The 21,815-nt window shown below is 65.6% G+C and overlaps 3 protein-coding genes across 8 annotated transcripts; all 3 read left to right on the top strand.

Moving 5' to 3' along the window:
- The first annotated feature begins 230 nt into the window (after positions 1-230).
- RAPGEFL1 (Rap guanine nucleotide exchange factor like 1) lies at positions 231-6,210 on the top strand. Of its 2 annotated transcripts, none has more exons than XM_085532563.1 (15): positions 231-856; positions 2,093-2,171; positions 2,456-2,606; positions 2,676-2,773; positions 3,225-3,337; positions 3,476-3,643; positions 3,758-3,855; positions 3,928-4,050; positions 4,150-4,328; positions 4,395-4,485; positions 4,580-4,630; positions 4,878-4,965; positions 5,053-5,117; positions 5,253-5,353; positions 5,885-6,210. In XM_085532563.1, exons 1-15 carry the CDS (start codon positions 478-480, stop codon positions 6,159-6,161), a joined length of 2,061 nt encoding a protein of 686 aa, XP_085388689.1. In that variant the 5' UTR covers positions 231-477; the 3' UTR covers positions 6,162-6,210. The 2 variants fall into 2 exon arrangements, with proteins under 2 accessions (XP_085388689.1, XP_085388690.1); XM_085532564.1 differs by having other exon boundaries at positions 5,253-5,307.
- Positions 6,211-6,716: 506 nt separating this feature from the next.
- On the top strand, positions 6,717-16,979 carry WIPF2 (WAS/WASL interacting protein family member 2). 4 transcript variants are annotated; one of them, XM_015885850.2, is made up of 9 exons: positions 6,717-6,779; positions 11,831-11,991; positions 12,668-12,782; positions 13,046-13,178; positions 13,325-13,444; positions 13,868-14,527; positions 15,440-15,649; positions 15,768-15,869; positions 16,392-16,979. In XM_015885850.2, the coding sequence occupies exons 3-9, from the start codon at positions 12,720-12,722 to the stop codon at positions 16,430-16,432; spliced, it is 1,329 nt and encodes a 442-aa protein (XP_015741336.2). In that variant the 5' UTR covers positions 6,717-6,779; positions 11,831-11,991; positions 12,668-12,719; the 3' UTR covers positions 16,433-16,979. The 4 variants fall into 4 exon arrangements, with proteins under 4 accessions (XP_015741336.2, XP_085388694.1, XP_085388692.1 ...); XM_085532566.1 differs by lacking the exon at positions 6,717-6,779 and adding an exon at positions 11,516-11,688; XM_085532567.1 differs by lacking the exon at positions 6,717-6,779 and adding an exon at positions 12,302-12,404 and having other exon boundaries at positions 11,854-11,991.
- Positions 16,468-20,751, top strand: CDC6 (cell division cycle 6). 2 transcript variants are annotated; one of them, XM_085532565.1, is made up of 11 exons: positions 16,468-16,605; positions 17,608-17,794; positions 17,894-18,109; positions 18,207-18,406; positions 18,612-18,781; positions 18,897-19,003; positions 19,094-19,334; positions 19,561-19,625; positions 19,729-19,934; positions 20,118-20,258; positions 20,342-20,751. In XM_085532565.1, exons 2-11 carry the CDS (start codon positions 17,617-17,619, stop codon positions 20,429-20,431), a joined length of 1,614 nt encoding a protein of 537 aa, XP_085388691.1. In that variant the 5' UTR covers positions 16,468-16,605; positions 17,608-17,616; the 3' UTR covers positions 20,432-20,751. The 2 variants fall into 2 exon arrangements, with proteins under 2 accessions (XP_085388691.1, XP_015741472.2); XM_015885986.3 differs by lacking the exon at positions 16,468-16,605 and adding an exon at positions 17,223-17,271 and having other exon boundaries at positions 17,607-17,794.
- Positions 20,752-21,815: the final 1,064 nt, after the last annotated feature.

Raw genomic sequence — 21,815 nt, forward strand, 5'->3', positions numbered from 1 at the left:
GGGGCGCAGCGCGGAGCCGCGCGTGGAAGAGACACGCGGGGACGCGGCTCGTTCTGCCGCCGCCCCCCGATCCCCCCCCGCGGCCGGGAGTTGCCAGGCAACAGGGATGGAGGCGAAGCGCGAACAAAGCCGCAGCGGGAGCCCCCCCCCTTCATCCCACCATCCCCCCCCCATCACCCACGGGTTTTTCCCACGCCGGATTTGGGGGGGGGGGCAGCGTGGGATGCCGCTGCGTGAGCGCGCCGCGCCGTGGGCGAACGGCGGAGAGCGGGGAATGCGCGGAGCTGCGGGCGGGGGGGGCCACGCGTGACCGCGACGCTCCGCCCGGGGCCGGGGGCGGGCAGGTGCCGGGCGGGGCGGGGCGGGACGGCGGCGCCGGGGCCCCCCCCACTCTCCGGAGCCCGAACGCGAACGGAGCCGCCCCCCCGCCCCGCGCCGCCCCGCACCGCCCATGGCCCCGCGAGGCGCTCCGCGGCCATGAAGCCGCTGGAGAAGTTGCTGAAGAAGCCCGGCTCGCACCTGCCCGCAGCGCTGCCCGCAACGCGCCGCCACAGCGCGGCCCCCCCGGAGGAGCCCCCGGGGCCGGCGGGGGGCGAAGGGCGGAGGTTGGAGCTGCGTCCCCCCGAGGTTCCCCCGCTGCCGCCGCCGCCGCCGCGATCCCCGTCGGCGCTGTCCCCGTCGGAGCTGAGTCCGGGGGGGGAACGCGCCGCGCTCAGCCCGGAGCCGCCGCCGCCGCCCCCCCCGCGCTGCTGCTGCCGCTGCCCCCCCGCCGCGCCCGCGCCCCCCGAGCGGCTCCTGAGCGCCGTCCTCGAACGGCTGCCGGCGGGGGGGGGGCACGGCCGGGGCTGCCGAGCAGGTATGGGGGTGTATGGGGGTATATGGGGGTATATGGGGGTATATGGGGGTGTATGGGGTATATGGGGGTGTATGGGGGTATATGGGGGTATATGGGGGTGTATGGGGGTGTATGGGGGTGTATGGGGGTATATGGGGGTATATGGGGGTACGGAGACTGCGGGGGGGGGATGCTGCGGCACCGCCGGGTGCTGCAATGCGCGGTGCCGCGGTGCGGGGGGAGCGTGGGAGCGGAGCAGCGGGGATGGGGCCGTGCGGGATTGGGGGGGGGGGGGGGGGGCACCGTCAGAGCGATGGCACCGCGCACAGATCCCCGGTTAATGTGTAACGCTTCTCCCGGCGCTCCCGTTGACCCCGGGGCGGTGCGGGGGGGTGCGCGTCCCTTCCGCCCGGTCTGAGCCCCCCGTGGAGCTTTGCCTTCAATTCCGCCCCCCCCACCCCACGGCCGCGCTCCGGGGATGGGGCCGGGGGGGGCCGGGGTGGGGCGCACCGAAACCGCGGAGCCCTCGGGGGGGGGCGCGCTCCGGGACTGGCAGCGTTGGCTCTGCGTGCAGCGACACGCGCGTGGAGAAACGAGGGGGGGCGGAGCGGGGGGTGCGGGGATGGCGGGGATGGCGGCTCTGCAGCCGCGCGTGGTCCTTGAGCTGCCCCCGGACCGAGCCGTGGAGCTGCGGGGAAACTGAGGCACGGACGGACGGGGCGGCGCTCGGGGGGTTTGGGGGGGAGCGGGGACACGGACCCGCGGGGGGATCCCGGCGCCGCTCCCGCACAGCGACACGGACGGGCTGCACGGCGGGCGGGGGATGCGAACCTGCACGGACAGCCCCGCACCGCGACCAGCCCCGCACCGCGACCAGCCCCGCTGCGGGGTCAGGGTCCGGCGGTGCCCGGGGCACGTTGTGCCGCTGGTGGAGCTCCGTGCGGGGGGGGCGGACCGGGATGGGGGGGGGGGGCTGCCCCGCGGTTGTGTCCGTGGGACGGGGTCGGGCGCGGGGCTGCGCTGCGCGTCCAAAGGTCGTGGCCGTGGCTCCGCGTCCCGCTGCCGTCGGTGCCCGCCCGGTCAGCCCCACTGCGGCGTCCCCCGCTGTCACCGTCCCGGTGCGGCCCCGCGATGTGTCCGCGGCTTCGGGGCGGGGGGGGCTCTGAGTCAGCGCCGTGCTCCGCGTGGGGTGCAGGGTGGGCACCGTGCGGGATTTGGGGGGGGGGTTTCATTCCCGACCCTCTCCCGACCCCCCAGATTCGCTGCTGGATGACATCGTGCTCACGCATTCGCTGTTCCTGCCCACCGAGCTCTTCCTGCAGCAGCTGCACCAACAATATCCTCGGGGCTCTGGGGGGGGACACCGGCTGAGGGGGCGGCAAAGGGGTGGGGGTACCACGAGGGGACACGGGTGGGTGAGCAGGGGCTGAGCGGGGGGTGACACGAGGGAGCCCACGGAGCTGCGTGCGGGGACACCTGGATGGCAACGGGGGCGGCCGTAGGAGGGTATAGAGGGTATAGAAGGTATAGAGGGTACAGAGGGTATAGAGGGTATAGAAGGTACAGAGGGTACAGAGGTGCCCCCCCAGCCGTTTCCCCGCTGCTCCTTAACGGTGCCACCTTCGTGCTGGCTGGCGATGGGTCCCCCCCGCGCTGGGAGGAGGGGTCCGGGCTGCGGCGCAAGCGAGCGGTGCTGGCGGTGCTGCTGCACTTCCTCGAGACCTACAAGGGGCTGCTGCAGGAGGAGGAGAGCGCGGGGAAGGTCATCAAGGTGGGTGCTGCCCCCCCCTCCCCGCAGCCCCCCCCCAGCCATTGGTCCGTAACCCCCCTCGCCCCCCAGGAGCTGTATCTGCTCATCATGAAGGACGCGTCCCTGTACCACGAGCTGGAGGATGAGATCCTGAAGCTGCACCAACTGGTGGAGACGGTGGAGCTGAAGTGAGTGGGGAGCCCTGGGGGTGCTGAGCCCGTGGGGTCCCACAGGGGGTCCCAGGGGTCTCCGTTGTGGTGATGGAGTGCAGGGCATGGGGTGCTGGTGGGGTACAGAGGGTACCTGGGGGGGGGGGGGGGGTGCACAGGGTGTGAAGGGGTTCAGGGGGTTCCCGTGTGGTGCGTGGAGCCCTCCTGATAGGGTGCGGGGGGTCCCCGTGGGATGCTTGGGGTTGTATAGAGCACAGCGGGTCCCCAGGGAAGTCCTTTGGGGTTGAGGGGTAGCCCAGGTTCCTGTGTGGAGGAGGGCGTCCCCGTGGGGTGTGTGGGGTCCCTATGGGGTCTCTATGGGTTTGTGGCCCTCAGGGATGCCCAGCAGCCGGGTCCCATTAGACCACCCTCTGTGCTGTGCTGGGGTTCCCCCCCCGCCGCCCATCCCTGACCCCACGCGGTGCCGCAGGGTCCCCGATGAAGCCCCTCCCCCGAGCAAACAGGTGAAGCCGCTGTTCCGCCACTTCCGCCGCATCGACGCCTGCCTGCAGACACGCGTGGCGTTCCGTGGCTCCGATGAGAGTGAGTTCCGTGCCACGACCCCCGACCCGACCCCCCCGGGCGTCCCAACCGCATCCACCCCATAACCCCGCCGTGGCTCCCGGCTGCTTTACCGCCCCACATCCATCCATCCATCCGTCTGTGTGTCTGTCCGTGCAGTTTTCTGCCGTGTCTACATGCCGGACCATTCGTACGTCACCATCCGCAGCCGCCTGTCGGCATCGGTGCAGGACATCCTGGCCTCGGTCAGCGAGAAGCTGCAGTACTCGGAGGAGCAGAGCGCCCGCGACGATGCGCTCATCCTCGTCACCGTGGCCTCATCTGGAGGTGGTTATGGGGCCGGGGGGGATAAAGGGGTGTAGGGTTATGGGGCCGGGGGTGTAGGGTGAGCGTGGACCCCCCCCCCGCTGTGCTGACCCCCCTGCTGTGCTCTGCATGCAGAGAAAGCCGTGCTGCAGCCCAGCGAGGAGTGCGTCTTCACCACGCTGGGCATCAACAGCCACCTCTTCGCCTGCACCCGCGAGACCTTCGAGTCTCTGGTGAGCACCGGGGGGTCCGTGGGGCTGCACTGTGACCCCCAGCCCCCCCCGTTACCCCCAGCCCCATTGCAGGTCCCGCTCCCGGAGGAGATTCAGGTGGTGCCTGGAGACAGCGAGATCCACCGCGTGGAGCCCGAGGACATCGCCAACCACCTCACTGCCTTCCACTGGGAGCTCTTCCGCTGCATCCACGAGGTGGGGGGGAGCACGGATACCTCCCCCAGGGCTGCCCCATAGCGGGGTCACCGCCGTGCCCCCCCCCCCCCCCATTGACATCACAGCCTCCCCCCGCAGCTGGAGTTTGTGGATTACGTCTTCCATGGGGAGCGCGGGCGGCGCGAGACGGCCAACCTGGAGCTGCTGCTGCAGCGCTGCAGTGAGGTGCAGCACTGGGTGGGCACGGAGCTGCTGCTCTGCGAGTCGCTGGGACGGCGAGCGCATCTGCTGAAGAAGCTCATTAAAATCGCTGCCATGTGAGTGTGGGGCTGGGGGGGCAGCGGGGGGCACAGGGGGGTGCTGGGCTGACCCACCGCCCCCAGATGCAAGCAGAACCAGGACATGCTCTCCTTCTACGCCATCATCATTGGGCTCAACAACGCCGCCATCAGCCGCCTGCGGCTCACCTGGGAGGTGAGGGGCTGCATGGGACCCCCCCCGGCCCCTATCCCCCCCCCCTCATGCTCACAGCCCCCCATGAGCTGTTCTGGTTCTTGTTCTCCTGCAGAAACTCCCAGGGAAATTCAAGAATTTGTTTCGGAAATTTGAGAATCTGACGGTGAGGGGGAGTGGGCAGGGGGGGTTTGGGGCACCCATGGGGGGTCTGGGGCACCAGTAGGGGGGCTTTGGGGCACCTATGGGGGCTCTGCTTGTAATGGAGGGGGTTGGGGGATGCCTGTAGCATCATGGTGCTCTGTGGGCTGTTCTGGAGGCAGCAGCTGGGGCTGCTCCTGGTCTGTCTGCTCTCTGTGCATGGCTGGTTGCTGGACCCCTGACCCCCCCCATCGTTCCCCCCCCCTCCCCAGGACCCCTGCAGGAACCACAAGACCTACCGGGAGGTGCTGGCTAAGATGAAGCCCCCCCTCATCCCCTTCATTCCGCTCATCCTCAAAGGTGAGGTGGGGGATATGGGGGGATATGGGGGGGGGAGGGTCCCGCTGCTCCCCATGGGGACCCCCCTGACTTCCCCATCTCCCCCAGATCTGACCTTCCTGCACGAAGGCAGCAAAACCCTCCTGGATGGGCTGGTCAATGTGGAGAAGCTGGTGGGTGCTGTGCCTGGGGTTGGGGGGGCACAATAGGGATCTGGGGGCCCTGGGGGGTCTGTAACAACATCCCAGGGGTGGCTGGGGGGGGTTGCAGGGTTCTGGGGGGTCTGATGGTGCTGCTGTGTGTCCCAGCACTGCATCGCCGAGAAGGTGAGGACCATCCGCAAGTACCGGAGCCGCCCGCTGTGTGAGTGGGGGCACAGCCCCGGCCCTATAACTGAAAGGGGGGTTGGGTGGGTATGGAGCTGTGGGGTGGGGATGGGAGTGTGAGATGGGGCTGTGGAATGGGGAAGGGGATGTTGGATAGGGATGGGACTGTAGGATGGGGATGAGGCTGTGGGGTGGGGATGGGGATGTGGGGTGTGGGATAGGGATGGGGTTGTGGGATGGGGCTGTAGGATGGGGATGTGGGGTGGGGATGGGACTGTAGAATGGGGATGGGGTTGTGGGGTGGGGATGGGGATGGGGATGTGGGATGTGGGATGGATGAGGATGGGGCTGTGGGAGGGGATATGGCTGTGGGGTGGGGATGGGGCTGTAGGATGGATGGGAATGTGGGATGCGGGCTGGGTTTGTGGGATCCAGGCTGGGGTAGGGATGCAGGATGGAGATCCAGGATGGCAGTGTGGGGTAGTGGGTGGGTTCCAGGATCCTGCAGGATGTGGAGGTGGGATCCAGGCTGGTCTCAGGGCTGCAGCCATGGGATGCCACCATCATCCCCCCCATTGCAGTTGTATCTCACTCTCCCCCTGCCCCCCCTCAAGGCCTGGACCTGGACCCTTCCCCCAGCCAGCTGCAGACCAAGGCCTACGTGCGGCAGCTGCAGGTGATCGACAACCAGAACCTGCTGTTCGAACTGTCCTTCAAGCTGGAGCCGGGCGGGCAGTGAGCGGCGCCGTCCTGCACTCTGCACTTTGTCCGGGGGTCCCAGCCCCCAGTTTTTTGTATGTCTCCCCCCCCCCATCGCAGCCCCCAACTGGGACCCCCCAGAATGTGTCTATTTTGTACCAAATGCGTCGGAATCGTACGGTTATTTTTTAAGAAAAAGGAGGAAAAAAGGGATTAAAAAAACAAACAAACAAACAACAAACGAAGAGTCTGAGCGCCGGTAATCTGCGGGGTGACGGCGGGGCGTGACGTCACGTTGCTGGTAGTGACGTCACGTTGCTGATAATGACGTCACGTTGCCGACGGTGACGTCACGGGTGACGCGAGATCGGAAGACGAGCTCCCCAAGATGGCCGCTGGGGGGCGCTGTGACCTCCCCAACATGTCGGCCGCGGCGGACCACGTGATCTTCTCAAAATGGCCGCCGGATTAGAGCCGGGAGACCTTCCCAAGATGGCGGGGAACAGGGCCGTGTCTGCAGGTCCTATGGGGCGGCTCGTAGCGTTGCTCTCATCCTCCTCGGCTTCTTCTCTCTCTCTTTTATCCCCATACGCCCCCATGACCCCATAACTCCCGGCATTTCATTGGCCCCGAGGCACAGCGCCCTTCCCAAAATGTCCGCCCGGCCTCTCCAACATGGCGCCCCGCTCCACCCACTTCCGCATCGCGGCCGCGCAGGCGCAGTCGTGGAGCGGCGGGCGCCATTTTGTTACGGGGCGGCTGGAGGCGGAGGGCGCCGCTGGGCCGCGTTTCCGGGTGCGGCGGGAGGAGGTGAGGAATGGAACGGGACGGGACGGGACGGGACGGGACGGGACTGAGGGGTCTGCGGGACGGGGAGGACGAGCCGAGCGCTGTGATGCTGGGCCCGAGTTGGGTAACGGAGCAGGGTCGGGGAGCAGCCGGCAGGGCCTGGGCGGGGGGTGCGGCCTACATGGAGGGCCCGACCGCCCTGCAGCGACCTCAGCCGCTGTGTGTGTGTGTGTGTATGTGTGTGTATATGTATGTATGTGTGTGTGTGTGGGGTCTGTGCTGCCCTCAGCCCGGTGGGCTGTTCGCCGCTGTCCCGGTGCCGTCCCGTCCCGGTGTTTCCCCTCCCTGAGCCCCCGTCGCTGCCGTCCCGCTCTGTCGGATGCCGGTGTCCCCTCACACCCCGTTATACCGAACGTTTGGGGCCCGCTGGTAACACACGGGGAGCTGCGAGCTGCCCCCGCCCCGCAGCTGACACCGACCGGGTACAGCGGGTACAGCGGGTGTTATGCTCCCTGTGCCGGCTGCAGGCCCAGCTTTTGCATGGCAGTCGTTTCCATGCATTGCAGCACAGCCGGAGCCCCTCGCAGGTTTGCTCTGAGAGGTGCCGCTGTCCCATGGCGGCCCTGCTTCACCTTTGGCATTGTTGGCTTTGTGCACTGCCGGCCTGTGCTGCCCCGGCCTGCCCTGCGCTCTGCTCTGGGTGTTGCTGCTGTTGGCCACAAAGGAGCTGAGCCGGCCCGTCTGGCTCCTGGGCTGGGATGTGCAGTGCAGGGCGCGCTGCAGGATCACGTGCTGCATCCACAGCTCGGCTGCTGGGCTGGTTCGTGTTTGATGAGCACCTTCCATCCCTGAGATGTTCCAGCTCCGCGGAGCCTCTGGGTGCAGTTCCCTCTTTGCACCTTGGCTGAGCACAGTGGCTGTGGGAAGGGGCTGCTTCCCAGCACCAGAGCCACCCCCCTGGCCCCATAGGAATGCGAGCACACAGCCTGCTTTCCCATGGCTGCCGGCACAGACCCCTCTTTGTGCCGGGCAGGGCGAGGGCGGGCTTGGCTCCATCCCTCTGTGCTGTCGTTGTGCCAAGCCCAGCGCCACCGTGATCGTGTGCTGGGATGTCAGCATGGCTGACTGGCACCATTCTGCCACCTTCACCCCCTGCTCTGCTGCTTCTGCAGCGTGTGAGACCTGAATTCAATCCTCCAGCTGTAAGTAGGTGTGTGGCTCCTCGCCAGCCGGCGCTGCGGTGTGTGAGGCTGCAGAGTTTGTGGCCTCTGTAGCTGCAGGACGTCAGGCCCTGAATTACGAGCTGCCGTGCAGGAGCACAGCCAGGCTGTGGGGCTTTCTGCCCTTGCAGAGCCGGGTCTGGGCACGTTACCTCAGTGTGACGCAGGCTGCCCCGCTCTGCTGGTGCCAGGGCGCGTTCCAGGTCAGGGCTCGCTGCCCGCTTTGCTTTGCTTTAAAGTGCTGTCGTGGAGGCGCTCTGGTCCTTGTCTGACCTACTTACTTACATCTGGCTGCTTGGAAGGAAGGCAGATTTGCTCTGCCAAAGAAGTAGCTTTCTGCTGGGAAGCAAAGGTGGGAGGAGGGAGTGGAGGGGGGGGAGGGAGGGAAGTGCCCTCAGAGCGAGGGGCCGAGCGTGTTGGGTTTCTGCTGTCTCTGCCAGGGCAGTGCTGGAATGAGCGCAGCTCCTGTCTCACTGCTTGCTCCAGTGTTACCGGCTTGGCTTGAATGTGCATTGGTCTTTTCCTGAGCTGGATCAGTAGCCCGTGGGCATCGCAGTGCTGAGAGCAGAGACTCCTAAGCCCTGCAGCTCTGTGCCCTCTGCAGCACCGTGCTCAGCTGCTGTTTCTCTGTTCTGCTTCCCACGGCCCCTTCCTGTTCCTCTTTGCTTCCTTTCTCCCAAGCATGTTGTCAGGAGATCTGGAGATACCTGCAGCACCGGCCGGACCAGCCAGGGACGTGGCACCTGGGCAGAGATGTTTGTGTGGTGAGGAGTGACGCTGCGGAGGCTTGTGCTCCACTTTGCTTTCCCACTGTGAGTTGAACTGACAGCTGTGGGCTGCTCAGGAGCCACACAGACCCCGAGCTGTGGGGCAGCTCCATGCTCAGCAGCAGTGCTGGCACGCAGGGACCGTGCAGCCTTGTCTCAGAGCCTCTGTCTGTCACCTCGCATTAGTAGGTCACGTCTCAGAGCGAGCCCTCCTTCCCCTCTGCGCTGGCCATGAGCTCACAGCGTGTTCTTGGCACCTGCTGACCTGGCAGTGCAGGGCACCCACTGACAGCGCTTGGCTCCCCATGCAGCCCATCCAACCCAGTGATCCCAGCGCTGTTTCCCCAGCGGGCACCGCAGCTGCTGTCAGTGTCAGCTCAGGGTGTTGAGCTGGAGCTGCTGCCACATGATGCCACCAGGGCTGTTCTGCACAGAGCTGCACACAGTGAGGGTGGGGAAGGCCGTGGGTTCAGTCGGTTTCCCTTTGCTGGTGCTGCTTCACCTGCAGCCTGGCTGAGCCTGCAGGCGGGCAGCGATGCTTTGCTGCAGCATGTAGCAGCCGACGTGTCTGGCACATGAACTGTTGCATGGGGACGGCTGGGCCCCTCTGCTCCCATCCTGCTGGAGCCTCGTGTTGTCCTCGAGGAGCCCCAGTTGCTCCGGTCTCGATGTGGGAAGGTGCGTGTTTGGCAGCTGCTACAAAGCGCTTCTGTCCGTCCTGCAGCACATTGTTCTCCGTGGGACGTGGCTGCGCTGCTCATTATTCCCAGCCACGAGTCGCCCTCGGGAAGTCCTCGCGTCTCCCTCTGCTTCCTCCTGCTGGAGCCATTGGATGGTGGTGGGAGCACAGGAGGGCTGAGCTGTGCTGTCCGGCCCGGCCTGTGCCACCTTTCCCTCCCCGCCTTCCTCTCCAGAGCTGGCACCTACAACGGAGCAGCAGGGAAGTGTGCCGGCCCCATGGGAAGGGCCCTTCCTGCTCCATCCTTTGCCGCAGCCTAATGGCAGGACGTGAGTCCTCCCGCTGATTAAACGTTTCCTCTGCCAAATGAACCGAGCTCCGTGCAGAGCTGTGAGGGATCGGGCTGTGCTGGTGGAGGCTGCAGCCGCACAAGGTGCTGCAGAGCTGATCCTTGGGGCGTGGGGATCTTCTTGTTGGGGGTTTTGTTAAGAACTCGCTGTCAGTGACCGTGGGTTGTGAATAATTCACAGTGAGAGTCTGAGTCCCGCGGGGTCGGAGCGTGGCTGGCTGCACACAGAGATGCTCCTGCTCTCCCAGCCGCTCCAAATCGAGGTGGCAGCTCTCGCTCTGAAAGCACGCTGATACCATTTTAAAAGCCTCAGTGACCTTAAATGCTGTGATGGCTGTCTTTTGGGATACATTATTTATGGCACACCTTTGGGGCCGTCCGAACCCTCGCTCAGAATGGGCTGAAATGTCAGGGCCTGGGCCTGGGAGGGCTGTGCTCAGGGTGAGGAGGTTGGGATGGGAAGGGAGGACAGGAAAAGGAGCGGGGCGGGGGCGGCGGGCAGGGAGCGACCGGGGCCAGGCTGGGAAGGCCTCCCCGAACCGGTGCAGCTGCATTCTGCAGCCGACATCAGAGGGCTGGAAATTCCTCTTGATCTGCAGTTCAAAGCCGCTGCCTCCCTGAGGATGGAGCTGCTTCATCTCGGCTTTGCAAATGCAGGCTGGAGCAGCGTGGCTGTGAAACACAGACCTGCTGCAGTGCCCAGATCCCCTGGAAAGCTCGGAAACGGCGGCTGAAGGTCACGGCTAAAAACAGCCCCGAGCCCAACGTGAGGAGCGGGCACAGTGCAGGGCTGCCGTCAGGGCACGGCACTTCCCCTTGGCACGGAGCGCCCTGCAAAATGCCTGCAAACACAGCTCAGCTCCTGCGACCTGATGGGAGGGATCACTGGGCTTTGGTGGCACCTTGAGCCCCAAACACAGCCTTGGGGGGGGGGGGGTTGTGGCAGCAGAGCTGCTCCCTGCTGTGTGCTGAGCATTGCTCTGCAGGGCTGTCATGGCTGCAGGGAGCTGCTCCGGAGCGATGGCTTTTCACACCTCTCCTTCCTCCCGATGTTCCCACAGCTCCGTGGTTCTTGTTTGTATCTTGAAGGAGAGCCGAGGTGCCAGCCCGCCCCTCCTGCCTGCGAGACCGCTTTGATCTCACGCTGCCTTTCACGCTGCCCTGATTCACGTCTTCCAAATCACTTTCGCTGCTGCTGCGGCATATGGAGCTCAGCAGAGCTCAGGGGAAGGAGCTGCGGTGCTGAGGAACAAAGGGGAGAAATGCAGAGCAGCCGCTGTCTGAGCGGCATTGTTTCAAAGCACCCGGTTTCCATAAGTCCTACGTGAGACATCAAGGGGTGGTGAGCAGCACAGGGAGAGCCCTGTGGGGTTTTTTCACCCTTGGAGGCTGTAGCTCGTGTCTCCCTGTCTTTATCAGCCTGTCTGTCCTCAGGAGCATTAAGGACGTGGGCTTTGTTAGAGACAGATTGCAATCACTATCACCCAGTGTTTCTCATGGTTTGGAGTGGTGGGTGCCTCTGGATTTCTGTTTCTCAATGTGACCTTCTGCTGATCCAGGGCTGCGTGCTGCAATGAAATGACCCGTTTCTGGGGAATTTGGCTTCGCTTTATCCTCAAGCTGCTTTAGCTTAAACTCCTCGCACTTCTAGGTCAGAGCCTTCATCTGGATGCGGCGTTCAGCAAGGCAGCAGCTCAGGGCCATGTGAGATAAGGCAGAGTGACTCATGGTTTTCTCTGTAGAGATGCCCCTCTGCTCAGCTGTGACCTCAGGAGGTGACACTGCTCTGGGACTTTCCCTGTCCTCTCCACCCATGCAGGCAGACGGGCTGTGCATGGCTGTGCTCCCCCTGCAGCATCCCTCTGTCTGGTGTGATGCCAACTCAGGTTGAGGTGTGCACACCCTGGTGTGAGAGGTGAGGGCTGGAGCCGCAGGCTGGCTGCTGCTTCCCTCTGAATCCTGGTATTTTCTTGCAAGGCAGTTGAGGAGCTTCTCACCCAGCAGAAGGGCTGCTTTTAATTGCAGGTGATTTATGTACTTGTTTTCTCACGCTGCAGAGTGCTGGCGGTTGGCTGGAGGGCAGAAGGAGCTGCTGGCATTGCCGTGGTGCTGCAGGGATGTGTCCCCGTGCTCTGCAATGATATGGAGCGTGGATGTAGCCTGAAGATGGACGTGATCGTGTGCTGCAGCAGCAGTAAATTGTAGTTTATTGTAGAAGGTGAGAAGGGGTCTGTAAAAGAAACAACGTTTGTGTAAATGTGGTGATGGCTGCTCTGCTGTCGTGGCCTGGGGATACGGGATCAGGAGGCAAAAGGTGCGGGTGCAGACCCGCTGTGCTCCTGCTTGGTGCTGGTCTCATGGGTTTCCCTGAGGCAGAAGCTGCTGCTCTGGGGAGGGACACCTGGACGTCCCGGGGTGCACACGGGCCTCCCGTCACTGCATTCCTATTCCCTGAGCTGCCGGGGTGGCACAACCCGTGGTGCTGCTGTCAGAGGCACGAGCCCGACCCGCACCTCCTGCTGATTCAGGCTCCTTCCTGTCCCCACTCTGAGTCCAACCTGGACTATGAGCTGCACTGCTGAGAGCAGCCTGGGCTGAGCTGTGGAGGGGATGGCAGCGTTTGGGGATCAGGTGGGTTGCAATGTAATGAGATCTGTGCTGGGAATGCTTGTGTGGCTGCTGGCTCATGCAGACACCTTTAAGGATGTCTGTGGGGTTGGTACGGTGGAGTTGGACATGGTGTATCTGCTGTCACCTGAGCATGGGACAGCAGCAGTGGGTTGGGAATGTGGTGGGGCAGGAGCCCTGGGGCCTCTGTGTGGCTGTAGCCCCAGGTGGAAGGTGTTTCTCCTCTTCTTTCCCCTTGGTCCTGACTGCTTCTTCCCTTCCCACAGGAATGAATGACCAGGCTCATCCCCAGCACTGAGCAGCCGCAGCCGGGCCACCATGCCGATCCCACCCCCACCGCCGCCACCCCCCGGGCCCCCCCCACCCCCCACCTTCAGTCAGGTAAGGGCTTCCCTCGGCACGCTGCCATCTGTCCATGTTACTTGTACCGGTCTGTCTGTACTTGGTGCTTCTTGTCTGTGCCTCTGAATCCCCTCCAACCCATGGCTGTGCCTCTGTGTCCCTTGTTTTGGACTCAGCTGTGGGTTGAGGGTGCAGGAGCCGGAGTGCTGTGGGGCTCAGTGGGGCAGGAATGGGAAGGGCCGGCTGAGCTGTGCCTGTTCTGCACTGGGGTGAGCTGCTGCTAAGAGGCTTCTTATCTGCAGGCAAACACAGAGCCACCAAAACTGAGCCGAGAGGAGCAGCGCGGGCGCGGAGCCCTCCTGCAGGACATCTGTAAAGGGACCAAGCTAAAGAAAGTGACACAAATCAATGACCGCAGCGCCCCAATCCTAGAGAGTGAGTATCCCCCAGCATGTCCCCACACTGGGTGCTGCTCTGCACTTCAGGGTGGGCTCGGGGCCCTCAGCCGTGTACTCACCAGTGGCTCCTGGTTGGAGGAGCCGGTTACACCAAGTATAACCTCTGTGCCTTTGTCCTTCCAGAGCCCAAGGGCAGCGGTGGCAGCAGCTACGGCTCCAGCTCAGCTGGGATCCAGCCCAAAGGAGGCCTCTTCCAAGGGGGGGTGCCCAAGCTCAGACCCGTGGGAGCAAAGGACAGCTCAGGTAAAGGCCCTCAGACTGTGGTTAGTGAAGGGCTCCCTGGAGATCCCCGAGCAGGAAAAGGTTGAGGATCTGCTGTGTTTGCATGGGACATTCAGCTGGTTGTCAGCAGGGACCTCAAACTGCCCCCACGTGCGGCTGCAGACGGGTGGTGTTCTCTGTGCCTCGGCATCCCCAGCACACTGCCCTCCTCGCAGTGCTGCGTGCGCTGCTGAACGCTCCTCGCTGCTATTTTCTGTGGCAGCCTGCCTTCCAGCCAGGCAGCGAGCGGTGAGAGAGGAGCTGCGTGTGGCTGTGTGCGGTGCCAGCTCCCTGCCTGTGCCAGACAGCACTCCCCGTGGTCTGGCCCTCGCCGCAGAGCGGGCAGGCTGCCCCGAGCCATCCCTCGCTGTGCCTGGTGGCTCACTGCGCTTTCCCTCCCTGCAGACAGCTCTGGGAAGCAAACCCTGCAAGTTCCGGGCTGCAGAGCCGCTGCCCCCAGGCCCCCGGTGCCGGCCAGCAGCAGCCGACCTCAGGATGATTCTGACAGCAGTCGATCCTCTCCACCGGAGCTGCCGCGCACACAGCGGCCGTCCCTGCCGGACCTGTCCCGACCCGGCACCGCGGGTGGTACCGGCATGAAGCACAGCTCGTCCGCCCCACCGCCCCCCCCTCCGGGCCGCAGAGCCGCCGCGCCGCCCGCCCCCCCGCCGGCACACGGCCCCAAGGTCTCCTCATACAACCGGGAGAAGCCCCTTCCGCCCACCCCGGGACAGCGAGCGCCCGCTGGCAGGGATGGACCCCCCGCCCCTCCACCCGTCAAGCCCCCGCCCTCCCCAGTCAGTATCCGAACGGGGTCCGGGGCTCAGAACCAGTCCCTCGCCCCCCCGCCGCCCCCTTACCGGCAACCCCCCGGCGTCCCCAACGGCCCCTCCAGCCCCATCAACGAGTCTGCCCCGGAGCTGCCGCAGCGGCACAACTCCCTGCACAGGAAGACAACGGGCCCCTTGCGGGGTCTCGCGCCGCCGCCGCCTGCCTCGGCCTCCCCGTCCCTCCAGAGCAGCCGCCCCCCACCGCCAGCACGAGACCCCCCCAGCCGTGGCGCAGGTGAGAGCTCTGCTGCTGGGCCCCGTTGTGGTTGGGCTGTTTGTGGCTGCTGGGAGATGCCCAGGCAGCCGTTGGTGCTGGGAAGCGGTGAGGTGGTTCTGTGTGCACGGGGCAGTTCCTATTGAGATTGAGCCCAGGGGTGGCTGCTGGGTTGTCTCGTCCTGTTGACACCCCTGGTTGTGTCTGGCTCTTCTTGTCTGTTGCTGGCTGTGCAGCTCAGGCACACGTGGATGCCGTGTCCTCTTGGGGTGGGAGAGCAGCATGGCTGGAGCTGTACACTGAGGCTTTTCCCCTGAGCTTCCCAAATGTCACTGGGGCGGTAACAAAGGGCTGCAGCACAGCCTCAGGAATGCTCCAGCTCCGTTCTGTGCTGGATTTGGCACTGGCAGGTTCAGACGCCCCGATGCAGCCATGATGTCTCATGTGTGCACACAGTGGTGCTGTGCCCCCTCCCAAGAGGTGACTGTGAAGCCCCTTCCTCGTCCCTCTGCTGGGAGCAGGGATGACGTTTTCCCGGTGCCCCCCCCAGCTGCTGGGCTCCGTGTCCAGCCCACAGCTCCAGCCTGGGCCCCTGCCAAGCCGCCGTGCTTCAGGCCCTGCCAGAACCCTGTGCTGAGTTAGGGCTGGCTGTCCCTGCCTCAGTCTGTGTGTAATTAGCCTAATGAGGAGCACGACCTGCCACTGTGCTTTGGTGGGAGCGAGGGGAGGGTCAGCAGGGCCACTGCTTTGGTACCTGCCTGGGTCAGCTCGGCCCCTGGGCTGGGAGCTGGGGGCTTGTGCCCACCTGGCCCTGCTCTCCCCCACCCTTGGGGCTGGTGGGGAGGATGTCCCTGTCCCCGCTGCAGGGCTGGGGGATGTTGCTGTTGTTCCCATTGTGCCACTGCTCTGATGCTGACCCTGCTCTCCTTGCAGCCCCGCCGCCCCCACCACCCATGCTGCGGAATGGGGGGCGTGATGCCCCCCCGCCCCCACCCCCCTACAGACTGCATGGTTCCAATGAGCCCCCCAGCCGTGGGAAGCCGCCCCCACCGCCCACCCGGACGCCTGCAGGACCCCCCCCACCCCCACCACCAGTGAGGAACGGGCACCGGGACTCCATTGCCACTGTCAGAGCATTCCTGGGTGAGTGGGGCTGGGGGGGCTGGGGGGAGCCCCGGGGGTCCCAGGCAGAGCTGACACTTCAGCCTTGACTCCCATCTGCAGCCTGTTCCTGACCCGCCTGGTTTTTGTTTCTCTGCAGATGACTTTGAATCCAAATACTCATTTCACCCCGTCGAAGACTTTCCAGCCCCAGAAGAATATAAATACTTCCAGAGAATCTACCCCAGCAAAACAAACAGAGGTAGGAGGGGCACAGCATCCCATGGTCCCCGCCGTGCCCTGCAGTGCTCGGTCCTTGTCCTGCTCCCAGCCCAGCGCTGTGGCCTTTCCCCTGGGCTCCCCATGTGTGGATGCTGGCTGTGCTGGCAGCTTGCTATTCCCATGCTGGGGGCGTTTGGTGCTGGAGGGCTGTGCAGGGCCCTCCCTTTGAAGCGCTGCAATGGGGCAGGTGGGTTTAGGAGCCCCCCATTGCCCCAGCACTGCCTGCATCCCCATCGTTCCCTGCTGGCTGCGGCACATCCTGCACGGAGCGTTGCCGTGCTGCAGTGCCAGCCCTGCGGATCCCGGGGGGGACTCTGGGGAGAGCGGCTGCCGGGTTATTTTTAGAGCCATGAATGTTTAATGTGGATTTGAAAGGCCCCGAGCTCTGCGTGCTGCAGCGGCTGCTGCTCACATCACAGCGCTGGAGTGGCACGAAGGGGGGGGGGTGGTTGTTGATGCTGGTTGTGCAGCCCTGGTTTCTCACCTCGTTTTCTCCTTGCAGCCACGCGCGGGGCCCCCCCGCTGCCCCCCATCCCCAGGTGAGGCCGAGCCGGTGCCGCTCGGTGCTGAGCGCAGCCCGGAGCTGCTCCCGCCTCCAGCCGGACCCACCCCATGAACCTGCATGAGAATCCCGGCACCTTCAGCGCCCCCAGGACACGGGACGCACCGACCCCCATCGGCTCCATCCCACGCGGCTCCCGGCCCCGCAGCCCCAGGTTGGAGCCCGGGATGGACACGGACACGGGCTGAGCCGGGGGGTCCCGTGGGGTGGGACCGTGGGGTGGGACCCACGGGGGGAGCTGTGACACCGGGACACGGGGGGTGTGTGGGCTGAGTGGGGGCTGCGGGCTCTGACCGTGCGGGGCTGGTTGAACCGTTCGGGGCCATTCGGGACGTTGTGAAGCTGCGGCGGGGACGGAACCGAACCGGAACCGGGACCGAACCGTGTGGGGCTGTTCGGTATCACGTGGGATCCCCCCGGGGTGGGGGGGCACTAAAGGGCGCCCTGAGCGCTGCGCTCAGACATGGGGGGATGGGAAACGGAACCGGGATATTGGAACTGAGTTAATAAAGGAGATAACGGAGATAACGGAGATAACGGAGCGACATGGCCGGGATGGGGGGGGATATGGGGGAGGCGGGGCTTCCCGCGCTCTGGACTACATCTCCCGGTGTGCAGCGCGCCCCCGCCCGCGCCTCCCGGCGTGCCCCGCGTGCTGCCGCCCATTGGCCGCTCTATGCCCCGCCCCGCCGGAGGTTTGGCGCGAGATCTCGCGGTTGGCGCCGGCGCCGTGAGAAGCGGCCAATGGAGTGAAGGGGGCGGGGCCTGGCCGGGCTGGTGGCGGGAAGTGCGGAGCTGAGGGGTGAATTGGCGCGAGAGGGTGAGCGGGGAGCGGGGGGAATGGGATGGGGATGGGATGGGATCGGATCGGAATGGGATGGGATGGGGATGGGATGGGATCGGAATGGGATGGGATGGGGATGGGGCACGGCTGTGGGGCTGCGGCAGGGCAGGGGGGCACGTGGGGGATGTGGGGGGCTGACTTGTGGGGCGGGCTGTGGATAAGGGCAGCAGTTTCGGGTCACGCTGTGGGGCTGCGCTCCGTGGAGCGGGGCTGGGGGCTGAGGGGGGCGGTGTGGGTTGGGGGCTGCGTGGGGCTGGTTGTGGGGCGGGGGCAGCTCGGGTGGTTCCGCCGTGACCGCCCCGATCCCCGCAGGCCGCAGCCATGTCCGCCGCCCGCCCGCAGCTCCAACCCACCATCGCGTTCCCCCGGCGGAGAAGCGCCCGCTGTGCCGCCAAGATCCCCCCGGCCGCCCCCGCTCCCACAGACGCCGCCGTTCTCCGCCTGTCGCCGCCGTCCCCGCGGGGCTCAGCGCTGCCCCTCAGCCCCCGCAAACGCCTCGGTAAGAAGCGCTGCCCCCCCGGGTGGGGGCGGCCCCGACACTGAGCGCCGCGACGTGACGTGGGGCTGCGTTGTCCCCGCTCACACGCGGCTCCTGCAGGCGATGACAACCTGTGCAACGTGCCCCACGTCACGCCGTGCTCCCCGGCCAAGCGCTGCAAGGAGAACCGCGGCTGCAGGGCGCTGTTCGGGGACCCCGCGGCCTCCCCAGCAAAGCAGAACAGCCCGGGACCGGCCAACCCACAGCACAGGCAGGAGACGCCGCAGGGCTCGGGACGCAGCTCAGGGCCGACCCGCAGCCTCTTCAGGCAGGAAGGTGCGTGTGGATGGTAGCACGGCCCGTCCATAGAGCTGTGAGCAGCCCCGGCCCGTTGCCCACCCTCACCCCCTGGTTTCTCCCCCCTTTGCCATAGGGACATGTTACCAACAGGCCAAGCGGGTGCTGCACGTGGCGGTGCCCGAACGCCTGCACGGCCGTGAGCGGGAGGTGGGCACCATCCGGCAGTTCCTGCGGGACCACCTGGCTGCACGGCGCCCCGGCAGCATGTACATCGCAGGAGCACCCGGCACCGGGAAAACAGCCTGTGTGAGCTGCGTGCTGCGGGACGGAGGGGTGAGTGACAGACCCAGAACGTGGGAATGGCGTCTGGCACCTCCAGCTTTAGCCCCAGCCCTGGGATCCCATCTGCTCCTAACTGCGCTCATGGGCTTTGCAGTGCATGAAGCTCAGAGCGAGCACATGGGGTGCTTCTATGGGTCTATATCTGGTGGGCAGTGGGATGCAGACACCCCGATGTGACTCTGCCCCGTCCCTGCAGGACGAGCTGTCGGGCAGCCGCAGCGCGGTGCTGAACTGCATGGCACTGAGCAGCGCACACGCCGTGTTCCCTGCGGTGGCGGAGCAGCTGGGGCTGCCCACGGCCGGGGCAGGCGGCAGGGAGCTGGTACGGCGACTGGAGCGGCAACTGACGGCCAAAGGACCCATGTTGTGAGTCACCTATGGGGTGGGGTGGAAGGGGACAGAGGGGGCACGGCCAGGGCGGGTGTCCTGGTGTCCCCAGTGGGGCTGTGGGCTGACTGTGTGCTGACTGTGTGTCCCACAGGCTGCTGGTGCTGGATGAGATGGACCAGCTGGGCAGCAGGGCGCAGGACGTGCTCTACACCATCTTCGAGTGGCCGCGGCTGCCCGGCTCCCGCCTGGTCCTCATTGGTGAGCACACACTCCCACCCCCTGTACATCAGGGCCCCACGGCCCCCACACTGGATCCCCCTGCCCTCCTCACCCCACTGTGCTCTGTAGGGTTGGCCAACGCACTGGACCTCACCGAGCGCCTGCTGGCCCGTCTGCACGCCCCCCCACTGCCCGCCCCACACCTGCTGCGCTTCGCCCCATACAGCCGAGAGCAGCTGGGTGCCATCCTGCACGGCCGCCTCCAGCAGCTGCAGGGCGGCCCCGTCCTCGAGCCCAGCGCCCTGCAGTTCTGTGCACGGAAGGTCTCTGCTGTGTCCGGTGATGCACGTAAAGCACTCGATGTCTGCAGGTGAGTTTCTGACCCGCAGTGTTTGGTGATGCAGGGCCAGGCCCAGCTGTGCTGCACAGCCCCATTGCTGCTCCCCAGCACTTTCTGCTATGGAGCTTCTCCCAGCCCTGAGCATGGGGATGTGGGGGGCATGCAGCAGTGTGATGTGCTGGGGACAGCACAGTGTTGTGTTGTGGCCTGGGGGGTCCAATCCCACCTTTGGGTGCTGATGGGGCTGTGTCCTCAGGCGCGCTGTGGAGCTGGTGGAGCTGGACGTGCGGAGCCAAACGCTGCTTCAACCACTGCCTGGGGGTGAGTGACCGACCCCTGAGGGGGCACCGTCCCCTTGGTCCCATCTGGGGTCTCTGTGCCTCTGCCCATCTCGCGGTGCCTGAAGCCCTTCCCCCCTCTGCAGGTGACCCCACAGCGGCGCCGTGCCCCGTCCCCAAGAGAGTGGGGCTCCCGCAGGTGTCCCGCGTCCTCTCGGAGGTGTTTGGGGACAGGATGGCACCGTGCAGCCCTGGGGCTGGTGACACGTTCCCGCTGCAGCAGAAGGTCCTGGTGTGTTCCCTGCTGCTGCTCACCCGGCACCTGCGCACACGCCAGGTCACCCTGGGCAAGGTGAGTGGTGGTCATGGCCTCCCCAGTGTCCCTTGGGTTCCCCACAGCCTCCATCATCCTTGAGCTCCCCAGCGTTTCAGGGTTCCCTGTGGTCCCCATGATCTCTGTGGTCCCCTTGATGTCCCTGGGCTCCCCGCTGTCCCCATTCTCCCCTGGCTGCATTAACACTCGCTGCCCTCCCAGCTCCACGACGCCTACAGCTGCGTGTGCCGGCGGCAGCAGCTCCCTGCAGTGGACCAGGCTGAGTGTCTGTCCCTGGTCACCCTGCTGGAGTCCCGTGGGGTGCTGGAGCTGAAGCGCGCCAAGGACACTCGCCTCACCAAGGTATGGGGGCAGCTGTGGGGGCAGTTATGGGGGCAGCCCCGGTGTGCCGACCCCATGGAGCTGAGCACTGTGTCCCCCTCCAGGTGTCCCTGAAGGTGGAGGAGGAGGAGGCACAGCACGCGCTGCAGGACGCCACGCTGGTGGGCAGCATCCTGGCTCGGGGGCTGCTCTAAGCCCCCCCCATCCAGCCCCATGGACACTCGGTGGCAGCGCTGTGGTTTGGTGGCCCCATGGCAGCACGGTGGCACTGCAGACGCTCGACTCAATTCCCAGCCTGGAGCCAATATCGTATGCAGTTTTATCATTATTATTTTATTAATTGTTGTTAATGGGAAGGTGGTGCCTGCTGCAGCCCCCTGTGCCCCCCCAGCTTTGGTGCATTCCCCCCATGTGTGGAGATGGCTCCGTTGGAGCTGTGCAGTGACCCCAGTGTGGGGGGGATACCTGGGGGTCCCCCCATCTCCTGGCCCTAATAAAGTCCTCCTTCATTGTGCTGCTGCCGTGGGCTTTGTGTCCCCATCCCGTGGGCTCAGGGCTGGCTCCACTTGGCCTCTCAGCCCCCCCCTCCCCCCAGCTCCTCCACTCGTGTTAAATAACGGCAGCGCTGACCTAATTCTGCAGCTTCCCGGCTGCGGGGGGGGGGTTGTGGGGCTGCAGTGATGGGGGGGGGCTGCAATCTCTGGGTGCCCCAATCCCTTCCATCACCCCTCCCCATCCAAACATCACCCCCCACCTCTGACACTCCCCAGCCTGGGGCTGTTGGGATGAGCCCATAAGGTGCTGCTCTCCTCCTGTAGGGCTGCTCCGTGCTCCTGCCATGTGCAGCCATAGAGGGAGGGGGGACACATCTTGGTGCCTCCTCTTTGCCCCCATTCCCAGCACTTTGTGTCCCCGCGCTGTGGGGCTGGTTGGGACAAAACCCTTTTGGGGGTTGGGGGGGGTGTCCCCGTGTGCCCCCCCACCGTGTGACGCAGCCCCGGTGGTGGAAGGAAGCGGTGGCCGTGTGTGTGACCGCAGTGACGCAGCTGTGATGCGGGTGGCACCGCGCTGCTGTGGGCCCCCCCATGGCACCGCATGGAGGTGATGGCACAGGGGATGTGAGCAAAGGCCGCAGCCAACCTGCACTGAGCGGCACATCCTGGGGATCCCCACAGGGATGGGATGGCACAGGGAACCTGGCACCCACCGCCCTGTGCCCCCCGTCCCCGCTCAGTGCTCCATGTCTGTGCCCACGGCCTCGGCGGGGGCCCCGTGTCCCCTCTCCGGTGTCCCCAGCTCCTCGCTGTCCTCCCTTGCACTCTCCTTACATAAGCAGCCACGTGGCCGGGCACGGTCCCCTCCCGCTGCGCTGTCACCGCCGGCACCCAGATTCCATCTGACAGCAGCTTCCGCTCCGCTGAGCCCCTGATGGGCAGCGGGACGGGGGGCACAGCGCGACCCTGCGTGACCCCACATGGGGACACTGGCACACACCCCATGGACTCATCCCATAGGGGCACGTGGCCGGCTGTGGGTCCCCCGGTGCTGTGGGGGGTTGGGGGCGGCTGGGGGAGCCCG

This window comes from Coturnix japonica, unplaced genomic scaffold (genome assembly GCF_054131305.1).
Source record: "Coturnix japonica strain WE unplaced genomic scaffold, WE-NBRP24 Scf049, whole genome shotgun sequence".
NCBI lineage: Eukaryota > Metazoa > Chordata > Aves > Galliformes > Phasianidae > Coturnix > Coturnix japonica.